Source organism: Solanum verrucosum, unplaced genomic scaffold (genome assembly GCF_900185275.1).
Source record: "Solanum verrucosum unplaced genomic scaffold, falcon-dt-bn FXZP01000080.1, whole genome shotgun sequence".
NCBI classification, from domain to species: Eukaryota; Viridiplantae; Streptophyta; class Magnoliopsida; order Solanales; family Solanaceae; genus Solanum; species Solanum verrucosum.
The window spans coordinates 13,377-27,681 of NW_026020097.1; the positions used below are offsets into that span (position 1 = coordinate 13,377).

The 14,305-nt window shown below is 36.2% G+C and overlaps 1 protein-coding gene across 1 annotated transcript in view; it reads left to right on the forward strand.

The window, feature by feature from the left end:
• LOC125824872 (uncharacterized) overlaps window positions 1-14,305 on the forward strand; it is a 29,321-nt gene that overhangs the window by 1,106 nt on the left and 13,910 nt on the right. Inside the window, exons 2-25 of the mRNA XM_049504223.1 lie at window positions 4,747-5,044; window positions 5,195-5,420; window positions 5,520-5,859; window positions 5,965-6,078; window positions 6,468-6,596; window positions 6,676-6,867; window positions 6,956-7,150; window positions 8,510-8,647; window positions 8,798-8,917; window positions 8,996-9,252; window positions 9,755-9,858; window positions 11,053-11,147; window positions 11,219-11,458; window positions 11,645-11,848; window positions 11,941-12,022; window positions 12,124-12,191; window positions 12,561-12,706; window positions 12,871-12,979; window positions 13,070-13,216; window positions 13,317-13,364; window positions 13,464-13,592; window positions 13,669-13,908; window positions 13,991-14,122; window positions 14,203-14,288. Of these exons, the coding sequence (XP_049360180.1) occupies window positions 4,747-5,044; window positions 5,195-5,420; window positions 5,520-5,859; window positions 5,965-6,078; window positions 6,468-6,596; window positions 6,676-6,867; window positions 6,956-7,150; window positions 8,510-8,647; window positions 8,798-8,917; window positions 8,996-9,252; window positions 9,755-9,858; window positions 11,053-11,147; window positions 11,219-11,458; window positions 11,645-11,848; window positions 11,941-12,022; window positions 12,124-12,191; window positions 12,561-12,706; window positions 12,871-12,979; window positions 13,070-13,216; window positions 13,317-13,364; window positions 13,464-13,592; window positions 13,669-13,908; window positions 13,991-14,122; window positions 14,203-14,288 (3,839 nt within the window). The remainder of the gene's footprint in view (window positions 1-4,746; window positions 5,045-5,194; window positions 5,421-5,519; window positions 5,860-5,964; window positions 6,079-6,467; window positions 6,597-6,675; window positions 6,868-6,955; window positions 7,151-8,509; window positions 8,648-8,797; window positions 8,918-8,995; window positions 9,253-9,754; window positions 9,859-11,052; window positions 11,148-11,218; window positions 11,459-11,644; window positions 11,849-11,940; window positions 12,023-12,123; window positions 12,192-12,560; window positions 12,707-12,870; window positions 12,980-13,069; window positions 13,217-13,316; window positions 13,365-13,463; window positions 13,593-13,668; window positions 13,909-13,990; window positions 14,123-14,202; window positions 14,289-14,305) is intronic.

Here is a 14,305-nt window from a genome sequence, read left to right on the forward strand (position 1 = left end):
CTCCAAATATCTAAAACTGGAATTTTCATTTGCAAATACTGCAAGTAAATTTATGCTGAGGAATACAAAAAGTTACAAGTTTTTTTTAAAAAATAATACAGCAAGTAAATTACTTAATTGAACTTCATGTATCTTATGCATCAGATGAGAGAGAAGTGAGAACCATAGAAAACACTATCTGTAATTGCCTTGAGTTGCCCTTCTTGAGTAAATGTGGTTTTGCTTTTACTATCCATATTTTGATTTTGATCGTGAAAATTGATATCAAAATTTACGTAATTTGAGTACATGTAGCATAACAATTTGACCATTTTTTGTGAATTGCGTGTGAGAGAACTATTGGTGATTTCTAGTATGTGGTTGTGCAAAATTGTCCTTTTTGGGTAATAGTTTTTCCGCAAGGTATTCATTAATATTTTAATTGGATTATTTGTAATTTTGTTTTAGGGGAAATAAAAGTACCTTTATATAAGGGTTGCATACATTTTACACATCTGGTGCAAGATAGTTGTTGGTGATTAAAAAGCATGAAATTTGGTTATCGGGTAAAAGGATTTCTAAAATTTTGGTAACTTTGTAGTTTCAATGGAGATGTAGATGCATTTGACCACCATGAATGGTTCTTTTGCTGCTAAACCTAGAATTGATGGGGATAGTATGGGTAACAGACGTGACATCCTTTTGGTTTGGGTAATTAGATTGAGGATTTGTATTATAAAGAACAAGAAATAAGGATTCAAAATGTTCTTGCCTATCCAGAAAAGAAGATTCAAACTTTTTATAGCATAAATGAATAGTGGATTCCTTTTCCCTTATTAAGTGATATTATTCATTAGGATCACTGTAGTTCGTATATAGGATATAAATATGAAGATTCAATTTCCAATTGTGCTTTCCCCCCTACATTTTATTTTTTGATTGGTGGAGTCAAAGATTAATTTGTTTCCTGATTTTAAATATGGCGTGTCAGTGCATTCTTCTTCCCTCTTGGGTAATAAGAGGGGGAAATCAAGTAGAAGCTAAGTACTAAATCTGGACACTTGTCTTAGAATGCTTCTTATATAATCGTACAATACTCAATAAAGAGAATATAACTTTTGAAATGGGAGATGCCTTGGTAGAAAAATTGTTAAATTGTCTGTTTTTGGATGTATCAATCAATTTTTTTTTTCTTTCTTGGATGAGGTTCGGTTGACTCACTTACCATATACCATTTGCATCATGTTGTGGTATTATTGTTGCCCTAAATTATTAGAGCTGTTCTGTGTTGTCACAACAAGCTTGAGGTGCTTATGCTCAGAAGTTGGATGCAATATAGGCTAAATGTTTCCTCAATGCTTTGAATAAGGATCAAGATACTGAGGTGCACACTTGAGCCCTGAAGTTCTTATAATTCAGACTGGTGACTAGTCTTGTTAAGCGGTGCTACTGTGCTGACATGAAGCTACTAAAGCATGTGCTTCATGCTCGTTGAGTGTCTTGAAGAGGGTGGCAATAAATGACCATATCGTTGGCGAGGAGAAGTATTAACTGTCAATATAAAATGTTCATGTTCAGATAGATGTGTTAAAAAGTATGCTAGAGATTATCAATATGAAATTATAAATATATAGTATAAGAAAATTAGTAACTGAATTTGAAGTTTTTAACAAACAATCAAAACAAGATCTTCGCATCTGAATCAAATTTTTAAACGGATTTGAATTTGATTGGTCTGATTTTACTCCATATATTTTTTTCATTTTTTTTTTTGGGGGGGGGGGGGGATTGCATTACATTTATGTCTTTTATCCAATAATGCGCTTGTTTTAATTGTACCTTGCGCTTAAATTTCTAGCAGATCTTAGCCTCTTCTAAGCTTTTTTCCTTCAACAACGCTTGGTCAGTTGTCACTCTATCCTTTTTGTTTAAGACCCAAGCAGTGTATATGTATGATATGAAACCTTTTATAGATGACTCTTACATAATGGTGTTTTTTGGGATGTAAAGATGGTGGAATTTCCGAAAGTTAAACGAGATATTATACCTTCTCTATGAGAAGGGTAGAGGGGCGGGCCCATTATCCACCGAGTTTAGAAGGCTGTGATTGGTCCAAAGGGTGGGTCACAGACGGATTTCTTGGTTAAAAAAAATAATATTATACCTTCTCTATAGCTGATGTTCTTACCTGTACGTTATCTTCATTTTGCTCTGGATTATACCATTTGATGAAGAATATAGCTCCATGAGCAAAACTGAGCATTCTTCTTTCCTGATAGCCTGATAGGTTTTAAGTTGATAGCCTGATACTTTTATACATGGTTTATAAAAGCCTACAGAAGTAATACATAAAGTAGTGAGGTTATTTGGAAGATACCTCATAATTTCTCACTTGGTATGTTGTTGTATTTGGAAAATGCATCATAATTTCCACCTCGAATGAATATTTGCCTGGTACACTGCATTTCAAAATCTGAGTCAACACTGTTCATCTTAAGGTGGGTTTTGGTTGTATGCTTTTTTCTTAGATTTTACTAGAAGTTTTTCCAAAATGTGTCTCAAGTTTTTTTTTCCTTTCAAGAAGTTTCTCCAAAAAAGTTTATAATGTCAAAGACGGTCTTTTTCAAAAAATTTCAATAAAATCTTCTTCCGTTAAAAGAACTACATCTATATCCAAACACAGACTTTTTGCTCAAACATTTTCCCCAAAGTATGTTTTAAAATCCTTTTTTTGAAGTGGTTCAAACGACTCTTATGAGAACTGTGTATTGCATTCTTTCCGGAATGCCTATTAAGTGAATGCATTACAGTTTTGATTAGGTTGCATCAATAATAGCATCAGTGTTCTCTGTAAAAGCAAAAACTGCAAGGAAGGTAAGGTTCGTGGATGTTGAAGTGGAAAACATGACTGAAGTGGACAGTATATTAAATATTTAAATAGCAAGCATATATTAGTAATATAATATTCAAACTGCAATTTAAATAACTAATCAACATCCAACATACAATAATGCCTACATTAATTCAATTCCTCAAAGTTGAGATGAAAGAACTACAACTTTTCAGTGGAATCACTTCGGGCATCATTGTTTGTAGCTCACACTTCCCTAAGTGTACTGCGAAGAAATGATAGGTGTTAATAACATTGAGTTTGCAACATAGTAATGAATTGAGTCAGACATAAGCCAAATATTTTGAGCTGCTTCAAATATGAAACTGACAACTGACAGACCCATTCAGTCTAAGGTAATAGCAATTTGCCAATCCTCTTACGTGTTATCTGTATTAGATTAACTTCCGAATTGTGAATCACACCGGAATTTCCACATGCAGATGTGCAGTTGATTTTCCAATTGCTTTACTGGGAAAATGCAAGTTGTCTTTGAAACTATACTGTCGATATTTCAGTATGAAATTGTCTTGTTCTCTCCTCAGCACTATATTGCTTTAAGTGTTTTACATTTTTGTTCTTTTTTTCTAAAGATAAGAATAACCCTTTAGTGTTGAAATTCCTGTTAAAATAAGCCTTTATTGTTGAAATCTCCATTACTGCTACAGAGTTGTTCTCGAACCTTGATTTTGTCACTTGATGTCGTTTTGCCTTTTTTTTTTTTTTTTATTTGGGATAGAGTGAAGATTATGTGATTCTTTTGGACATAATCTATTACAAAACCAGGCTGTTTCATTTATCTTTCATTCCCAAATTTATAAGATGCAAATTATTGCTGACACTCTTCAATTACTGCTTTTCTCTCGGAAGTTTTTCCTCTCTTCTCAACGCTACTGTAATCAATAAGCATATAAGGTCAGGAAAAGGTATTAAGCTAGCAATTGAGATTGCATCTTGGTTTCTCTTCACCTTCTATGGCATTCTACTAAGAGCGACCGGGATGTCAAGTTCCATCTGTTACTCTAGAGCACAGAGGGTAGGGCAGGAGAAATAGATTTTCTTAAGAGAGAATTCCCAAGTATATCTGATCTTCTATTTTATTTTCCCCAACCATCATTGAACTGAGCGTCTGGACCTAACCTCGAAGTATTGTTCAAATATAAATGCTGAAGTTCTGGTGGCTCAATTTTTTCCTTGGCTTTGGAGCATTTGTTTTGGTAATCTACTATTTTTTATAGTGGAAGCGCTTTCCTTTTTCTCTCCATGTTCCTCCGTCTTTGTTGGGGAAGTATGTTGTTGATATTTAACTGGTATCTATTTTTGTTATTGCATGAAAAGCATGATGAATTTTGACTGGTATTGCAACTTACTAAAATGATGCTTATAGTTATAAAATTTGGGATACATAATTGGGAAGCCAACAAGCATTAGGCTCCTACTTCTGTTTTGCATTTGTAGGAGTCAAATTTTTATTGTTACTTTATTTTTATAAATGGCTTTAGTTGATCTTTTGGAATGTTTAGTTTATTTAATCCTGTAGTTGACCATATAGTGTTATTTTAGAAGTTATAACTTTCCAATTTAGGGATGTTATTAGTGTTAGTTATTTTTTCCCAATTGTTAAGTCGATTCTGCACGGTTTTAATGCTCTGCGCTAAAACTTGAGATTGTTTGTGGGAATTGCAATCCTCAGTTATATTTGAGTTAAATGAAAAACATTATCTTTAGGATATAAGTAGGTAATATTGTTGCAAACAGAGACTGTTTTGATATGTTGCAACTAGATGGTTATCTATATTTGTTAGTCCCTGGGAAAAATATTAAAATAGCACCTCTATCCTCTCACTTTGTTTTCTTTGACATTTTTCTCCTTACAGTATCTGGCATATGGAGTTGAAGGGAGCATATTGCTGCTTCGGACCTGCATTGATCATCTGAATGTTTATGGGAAAGACTCGAAGAACACACAGCTGGATCCTGTATTTGCTTCCATTTTCAGATGCATCTTGGAGAAGCCAAATTTCAGCACTGTTTTTTCTGAATCCCTCAAGGACACTGCAATCAGTGAGGAGTTTTTAGTGAATCTATCAAATGCTTTCCACTTGGCAATATCTGAAAAAATTGGAGTTGGCCTTGCATTGTCAGACTCAGAAAATGTTGATGTCAAGAAATGTGGTAAGCCCATCTTTTTCCTACAAATGCTGTCAATAGTACTTGGGTCCTGATTTATGCTTTTATGTGGTGGAAGAAAGGAGGTAAAAGAATGTGTGTTAAGTTGCTGTATTTCCTTTATCCAGATGTGTTTTTGTTACTTGTATTTTGCAGGAACCAACTATTGCATGGGCCAGATTGCAGAGTTATGTTCCACCAACTCTTCTTTAGATGATGCCAAGCAAATTCAGAATGTTCTTTTGTTTCTGAATCAATCTGAAGGTCTCTCTAAGCATGTAGACTTGTTTATGCATTTGCTATCACTCGTCCAGTCAAAAGAAGCCCAGTTCATTTTAACTCCATTGCTATCTGACGAACTTCATGAAGCTAATTTTTTGAGGTATTATTATTTTAATTTAGTTGTGGTTCTTTTATGTCCTTTGTCTAGAAACTTATGTATTACTGTAAACATGACATGACCTTGTCTTTTTTGTGGCAGGAACTTAGATTTCTTAAATGACGACGGTGAAGATGATTTTGATGTTCTTTTGGCAGATATGGAGAAAGAAATGAGTATAGCAGACATAATGAAGGAATTGGGTTATGGATGCACTGCTTCTATCTTGCAATGCAAAGAAATGTTATCCTTATTTTTGCCGCTGACTGAAGTGACTGTTGCTAGGATACTTGGTATGGTTGTACGTACCCGTTCAGGCATTGAGGATAACCTTAACATGTTCTCAACGTTCCGTACTGCTCTTGGTAGCATCTCTGCAGCTGATCCATCACCATTGAGTTCCTGGAATGCCGACGTCCTTATTGATGCAATTAAGCAACTTGTGAGTTTCATCAACTTAAATGTTTACTAGTTAGTATTTATTGATTGCAGTTATAGCTTGATGACAAGGAACCCATTTACCAACTTTCCACCTCTTTGTGTGCAGGCTCCTGGACTTAACTGGGTAACTGTTTTAGATAACCTAGATCATGAGGGTTTCTATATTCCCGATGGGGCAGCCTTTTCCTTTTTGATGTCCATTTACAAACATGCCTGTCAGGTACCTCCCTTCTTCCCTCTATACAATGCATACATCTATGAGGCTATCCACTTTTCACCTTTTTAGTGTCTTGAAAAGTAGGGAACATGCAAGAAAGAAAAAATTGTAGACTCGCAACAGGGGGATTTGCACTTATTTCATATAATAATGGAACATGCAATTTAATTCAGTTACTCCATTTCCCCGTATCTAAGTAGGATAATTTGTTCTGCTAAATTTTTCTTTGGAACTTACAGTTCTGTTTGTGTTATTCGATGTGTTCATTTCTTTCCCTCTTGTTCTTGTTAAAGTATGCTCTTTCAATGGACCACTTACATTGTACCATGGTCAACAAAAAATAAAATTTTCCTCCTTGACATATTTTTGTTGTATATCATGCCGGACTGTAGGATCCTTTTCCTCTTGGAACTATTTGTGGTTCTATCTGGAAGAATGCTGAGGGTCAGCTTTCCTTACTCAAGTATGCTGTGTCAGTGCCTCCTGAAGTATTTACCTTCGCACATTCTAAGAGGCAACTGGTATGATGCTTTTAACATTTAGCTTATCTACAACCTCATATCTTTTATGATTGGTCTGAAAGATGCTGTGTTGGAGCAGGATTGCGCTGATGCAGTGTATGACCATAAAATCCAAAATGGACATGCAAATCACGCATGGTTGTGTCTTGACCTTCTCGAAGTTCTTTGCCAGCTGGCTGAGATAGGTTATGCAAGCTCTGTGCGGTCCATCCTGGAGCACCCTCTGAAGCACTGTCCAGAAGTCTTGCTTCATGGGATGGCCCACATTAATGTACCGTGCTTGGACAGTGATTATGAATCTTTCCCTTTTCTTAGTTTATCATCTTTATTAATCAAAATGCCTTTGAATCTTTTTGTAGACTGCATATAATCTCCTCCAGCATGAAGTTGCCGCTGCTGCTTTTCCTGTTATGCTAAAAAATGCTGCTGCTAGGGGTATGATTCTTCATTTGTGGCATGTTAATACTAGCATCTTGTGTTGGGGTCTTGTAGAAGCATTGGACGTTGATCTGGACAACATGCACACAGTTTTGGATGCCTGTCAAGAGCTTAAGGTTGGATTATTTCCCAAATTCAAGTATTTAACAGTGATGCAGAAGATTGATACCAGTAGTATGTTATTTGAAATGATCCGTTGTTGTATTCAGTTCTGAACATTTTCACTTGAGTATGTTATTTGAAATGATTGGCTGTTACATGCATCATTCATATAGCAGTCTATTAGTAATATAGTATTGAATGTCTTTTTGCATAGTTATCTGTTGCAGTCAGTAAGAGATAAAGAAATGCAAAGTGAGTTGTCATCGCTTAGTGGATGCAGTGATGCACTTCACAGACAATGAAGCACAAGTGATTCCACAGAGAAGCGGTTGATTTCTTTGATTATCAATGTAGAAGATGAAAAAGTGAAAGAGAAAAAGAAGGGAAAAACATTGGGCTATTTAGAATATTAAATTTTGTCTCCACATATGCTTCAGCGTTCTCTTTGTTGTCCCTATCTTCTCTGTCTTCTCGATTTTTTATGCCTATTCTAGAACCACCTGTATTTCTTAATTACTTCTGATATTCTCTTTTTTTTCTCTTTCAAAGAAATGGCTCTCTTTTATATTTTATCCAAGTCTTATTTATTCCCGATCTTCTTTTCTTGTTTTCTTGTTCTTTTTTAGTACAATCAAATATGAAATCAAGTGTTGCAGATAGTTTCCTTTTTGGTTGTTTAGTCGAAAACGGAAAAATGTTTTGTGATTGAAGTTTTTGTTTGATGGTCTTGTGAAATTATATTAGTGTTTACTTTAGGGAGGTGGGTTGATATCGTCATTACTGTATATTGGATGCTAAATTAGTAATTTTAGTGCACTTTGATTATTAATTATATGTAGTGAATCCATATATGCAAGTGATATCTTACAGGAAACAGCGTGCTTCATGTCCACTAAGTATGGGTTTCGTTTCTCACTCATCACTTTACCCTGTGGATCTTATCGCTTTTTTGCACTTTATGCTTTAAGAAACCCTGGTTGCAGTTTAAATATATTCTGGATGATTCTAGTATGCCAGGTCCTTAACCCAAAAAAGATTCTAGTATGCCAGGTCCTTAACCCAAAAAAAAAAGTTCCTAGTGTGGCAGGTGTAATGGCTAAATAATATTTGTAAGTTTGTTGTTTAAAGAAATAGAAGTATGTTTTTGTTTAATAGTTAATTCTTCTAGTTTTGTTATTATATATTATTTATTTGAGGAATGGGTAGAATTACGACCTTCCGTTCTTTTTTGCTTATTCGAGGAATTTCTTGTACTGTACAGTGGTTGATTGAAATATATATTGATCTCTTCATGTACCTCTTCCCCTGTTTTGCATATCCTACCCTTGGCCATACTTCCAGTATGTGAACTCATGATTTTTTGTGTGTTGCAGATTCTGTCATCAGTACTAGATAGGATACCTTTTGCTTTCGGCATCAGACTTGCTGCCCTTGCTTCCCGCAAAGAACTCTTGGATTTAGAGAAATGGTTGAGCAATAACTTAAACACATATAAAGATACCTTCTATGAGGTTTGTTTTATCCACAAATTTTAAATTCAAAAGGTTCTATATTGTTGCTGTTCTTAACATTTAGTTAGCGTTGTCACTGTTCACAATGTTGGAGAAAATTTTACTCTTCCGTGTGTTAAGTGTTGTGCTGAACTCTATATGTATTTGCAGGCATGCCTAAAGTTCTTGAGGGAAATACATCTCGCTGCTCTAGATGATGCTTCCAACCATTTTGATCCCCCCAGTGCTCTTTTGACTATTTATTCAGAAACTTCTTCTACCTTTTTAAAGGTCTACTTTTGAGATTGATTAGTTTTAGACAACATGCAAAATTTCATGTTTGCTCATCTTTGAATCTTTGTTGGGCAGGTCCTTAAGTCTCATTCTGGCTTAGTTTCTTCCCGCCACTTATCTGAGGAGCTGGACAAGTTGCACATAACATACATGGATGCTAATTCAAGGCTTAAAAGTGTTGGTGGTGCTGATTCATCCACTTCTGATGGTGGTGGTTCTGATGCTATTGAAGCAGAAGCAAACGTATACTTCCATCAAATGTTCTCTGGTCAGCTGAGTAATGATGCAACAGTTCAAATGCTTTCTCGTTTCAAAGAATCAACTGAAAAGAGGTCAGTTTTGCAAAAATCCAGTTGTATTATTTTTAAATGGCCTGCACTGGGGAAGTCGGTCATGCATATGCTTTTCACTTCTCTGCTTCTTTAGTGCAGACAGAGTTGCAGTTGCTTTTCCGTTGGCATTGTGCTCTTTATGCTCTAAAAAGCCCATGTGGCTGTTACTTAATACTTGTCATTCTTCAATATATTATGAAAGGTGGCATGTGATTATTGTTGGGTGAAGTGAAAATTCATATATTTCCCTCATTTTTCTCTATAGTTTGGTATGCTCAAAATATTGAGAGTTCCCATCCTAAACACAGATTCTTATTTTATTAATATTGATATTTTGCAGAAAAAAAGTAAGATTTGGTTATATCAATTTAGTTTTTTTTCAAGTTGGCATTGGAAACTGATGAAATGGCTCAAGTTATTCCACTGAGTTGTTCTAGTCTACAATCATGATTATTAATACTTTTCCATTTTAAGAGATATTGAATTGAGTTGAAATTTGCAGGGAGCAAGCAATTTTCGAGTGCATGATCGGTAATCTGTTTGAAGAATACAAATTTCTCTCCAAGTACCCAGACAGGCAGCTTAAAATTGCAGCTGTTCTATTTGGTTAGTTTCTCAGTGTTGATTTTTCAAGTTCTCCAATTTTCAGTTGGATTGCAATAAACTCTGCTCGACTTTAAGGTGCTTTTCTTGAGTTTTCAAGTGTTCTTGTTACCTATACACCATGCACTTTTTTTTGATCTTTTAAAAAATATAAATCTGTTTCGGTTGTTTAATTAAATATGAAAAGTCACATTCCCCTAGTAACTTCTTGAAGATGTTAGTTGTGCCCTTTATGCCTTTTGAGGTGTTATCTTTGTTTTCTAGTTTGCACCCAATATCCTTTTCCTTCAGTTTTAAGCTATTGACTAATGATGGTGTTGGGCATTTGTGGCCCAATGGGCTCTGTTGCAGCTAATAGCAGCAATAAGAGGTCATTTTAACTGCATATGCAAGAGGAGGATTAGAAAAACAATCGGATTATTTAACTGTTGGAATTGAATATCCACGGTCAATTCTTCATATGAACTACCTTGGCAAAGCACAAAGGTCTGGGGGTTATTTATCAAGAGAAGACACTTGCCAGTGCTGATGGCTTGTTCATCAGAGTGTAGTTGGGTTTGACTTGGTTCTCTGTGGGATTATACACGAGATGAAAAGCACTGACTAAGGTCACGTAAAATATGTTGCTACTCTTATTTGGCTACCTAATTAGATGTTACACTTATTAAGTCTTAAGTCGTCTAGACTCTAGACATCACATAATGAAACAAAGAGCTGATAGCATCTCAGATGAAATGTTGGGAACATCTTAATATGGAGGCAATACTCATTTTAACTTGACACAAGAGTAGCTCTGACTTTGATTTGACAATGTGGATTCTCTGCTCACATACAAATTCTCGTTCTAGATTATTTTAAAATGAACTATACGATATTTTTCTTCTTTGATTGCTGTTGAAAAGGGTACTTTTGTTGAAACTTTTATCTTTCTACAGTAACTTTATGATTGATCTAAAACAGATGATTTATTGGGGGTCAAGCCAAGGGTCCGTTGTAATTTTTATAAAAGAACTACATGATTTTGTTCTCTTTTATATGCCGTTGAAATAATTGGGATTCTAGATGCTGGCCTCAAGAAAATAGCTTTTAAAATTTAGTACAACAACATACCAAGCGTAGTCACACGAGTGGTGGTCGAGGAATTATCTTTCGTAGTTTTGTCATAATTCTTGTTGTGGTGTGTATTTGATTTTGCAGGGTCACTTATTAAGAATCAGCTGGTAACTCATCTTGCACTTGGTATTGCCTTGCGAGCTGTCTTGGATGCATTGCGCAAGCCTGCTGATTCGAAGGTTTATTTCAGTGATTACACTTCGTAAATGTTATTTCTGGTTCATATTATTGATAGCCCCTCTGCATGCAGATGTTTGTTTTTGGGATTTTGGCACTTGAACAGTTCGTTGATCGTCTGATTGAATGGCCCCAATACTGCAACCATATCTTGCAAATATCTCATCTCCGAGTAGCTAATTCAGAGCTTGTTGCATTCATTGAACGGGCACTTGCTAGGATATCACTGACACATTCTGAGTCAGAGGTAGGCCACAGTCCTGCTGTTGATCAATTCCATGGTCCTATCTCATCTTCCCCAATGAATTCCGAGGTAAGTTATTATTCTGGTCTGATTATTATTCGTTTTGAAAGAGATTTTAGAAAAAAACATTTTGCCGAATGGATAAGGTTTAGTGCTTTGTTTTGTAAGTGTTGTTTCAGAGAGTAGTTTTATCATTTTTGACTATCCTGGGCTATCAAATAGTTGCTGGCCTTTCAATTTTTTTTCTTTTGTCAGGGTCAAACATTTCAAGTGGTTGGACAGAGTGGTTTGCAGCAAAGTATGCAAGGACCCTCTTCAAGCCAGCTTCCTCTGAGGCAACAAAGCTCCATAGAGGAGAGGAAACCCTCTGCTGCTCTCTCTGGCTACTTGAAGCCAGCTTTATCACCTGCAGTGCAACCTGCCACAGTTCCTTCAAGTGATAATGCTGGCATTCATAAGGTATACAATGAGCTTGCTGATGCGTCTTTGGCCATATTATGATTAGTCTATTGCAGGTTATGAAGTGTGACTCTTTTCTTGTTGAATTGTAGCCACAAGGTCCAAGCAGTACTTCAGCAGTACTGACATCTTCTCCTGGTTTTCTTCGCCCATCTAGAGCCATTACCTCAGGAAGTAATGCTTGGCCTATCATAGACTTCTTTTTTTTTTTTTTTTTCTTCCCTGCTGTTGTTGTAGACAGAGGCGCTGATGGATGTGACACTGTTCTGTTATAGGGTTTGGTTCTGCACTGAATATTGAAACACTTGTTGCAGCTGCAGAGAGAAGAGAAACACCCATAGAGGTATTCTTGTTTATTATCCATTTGGTGAGACTACATGTTTTCTAGTGTCAGTTTCCTGCACCAACATGTTTTAAATGAGATAACTCCATGTTATTGCATCAAAATATATGTTGCTCTATTGTGAGCATCCGTATTAATTGGTTGCTGGATATACTATTTTTGTTTTCTATTTTACTCAAGACACACACGACATTGTGCAACAGAATTAATGACTTCTTCCTTGCAACACATCATGAATTTTGGTAGTTGTGTCTAGATGTATCGGCGAGTCTTTTGGATTACAGGTGGCATGGTTAAGCTGAAGGGACTCAGCTAGGTCCTTGTAATATCGTCTGTCAATTTTTAAGTGAAGTATCATTATTTTCACAGGCTCCTGCATCAGAAATACAGGATAAGATTTCATTTATTATCAATAACTTATCTGCGGCAAATATTGAGGCTAAAGCAAAAGAGTTCACTGAAATTTTGAAAGAGCAGTACTACCCATGGTTTGCTCAGTATATGGTGATGAAAAGGTTAGTTTTACATTATAGTTCTTGTGTTTACTATATTTCTTTTTCGATGAAGAAAGATCATTATAGGGGGGATGGCTTTATTATTTTGTTAATTGAATTTGCACTTTCTTTCCCTTCCCCCTAACTTTGATTGCTCCTTTATGCCATTGCTTATTCATTGACAGAGCAAGCATTGAGCCAAATTTTCATGACTTGTACCTGAAGTTCTTAGATAAAGCCAATTCAAAATCTCTGTTCAAGGAGATTGTCCAAGCAACCTACGAGAACTGCAAGGTCTTACAGCTACAGCTCATTACTTGGTCACTGCTGTTGACCTGAAAGTGATATTCATTTGCTTCATATCTGGTTTCGGTTTTCTTTCAGGTTCTTTTAGGGTCAGAGTTGATAAAGTCAAGTTCAGAAGAGCGTTCTTTGCTGAAAAACCTTGGAAGCTGGCTAGGCAAAATCACAATTGGAAAGAATCATGTCTTGAGGGCGCGGGAGATTGATCCGAAGTCTTTGATTATTGAGGTTTTTTGCTTGTTAATGAATATCGTTCTTTTTCAGTTCAGATTGTGGAATTGGTGCATCTTAATCTCACGATAATCTGTTTATTTTCTTTCTTATGCAGGCATATGAAAAAGGTTTGATGATTGCAGTTATTCCTTTCACATCGAAGGTTGGTCTTACTTGACTTATCTTTTTGTAACCCCCTCCCCCTCTTCTTAACGGCTTCTTTGGATTTTTGATGACATGGAGTTTGCCTTGTGAGCTGCAGATTCTGGAACCATGCCAAAGCAGTCTAGCATACCAACCACCTAACCCATGGACCATGGGCATTCTTGAATTACTTGCTGAGATTTATGCAATGCCAAATCTTAAAATGAACCTCAAGTTTGACATTGAGGTTTGCGTTTTACTTGTGGTTTGTGACCTTTCTGTTCTGTAATTGAAGAAGTATTACCTATTTATTCACTTTTCAGGTCCTGTTCAAAAATCTTGGTGTGGATCTAAAAGAGGTAGTTCCAAGTTCTCTTCTTAAAGACCGAGTGAGAGAAGTGGAAGGAAATCCCGACTTCTCAAACAAGGATGCTGGTGGATCTTCCCAACCACAGATGGTGGCTGATGCCAAATCTGGCATTATATCTTCACTAAACCAGGTTGAACTACCACTTGAGGTTGCCAGTTCTCATCCTAGCGGCCCTTCACGAATTTTAACTCAGGTTTGGGCTTTATTTGGGTTGTCATGTCAGAATGGCTTTTATGATAATTGAGTTTCCTGAACTGATTATGTGGTGGATTCAGTATGCTGCTCCGCTTCATCTTCCATCTGCTCCAATGACGGAGGATGAGAAGCTTGCAGCGCTTGGCCTGTCTGATCAGCTTCCTTCTGCTCAAGGTCTTTTACAAGGGCAATCACCATTCTCTGTTAGTCAGGTTTGTTGGCAGTGTTAGTGTTTTACTTATTTGACAATTTTTTTTGGAGATGGTTCTAACATATAATTGTTCTCTTATAGCTTCCTGCAACTGCATCCAATATAGAGCAGCAAGTTGTTGTCAATCCTAAGCTTCATGCTCTGGGCCTGCAGTTGCATTTTCAGAGGTTCGAAACTGTAATAG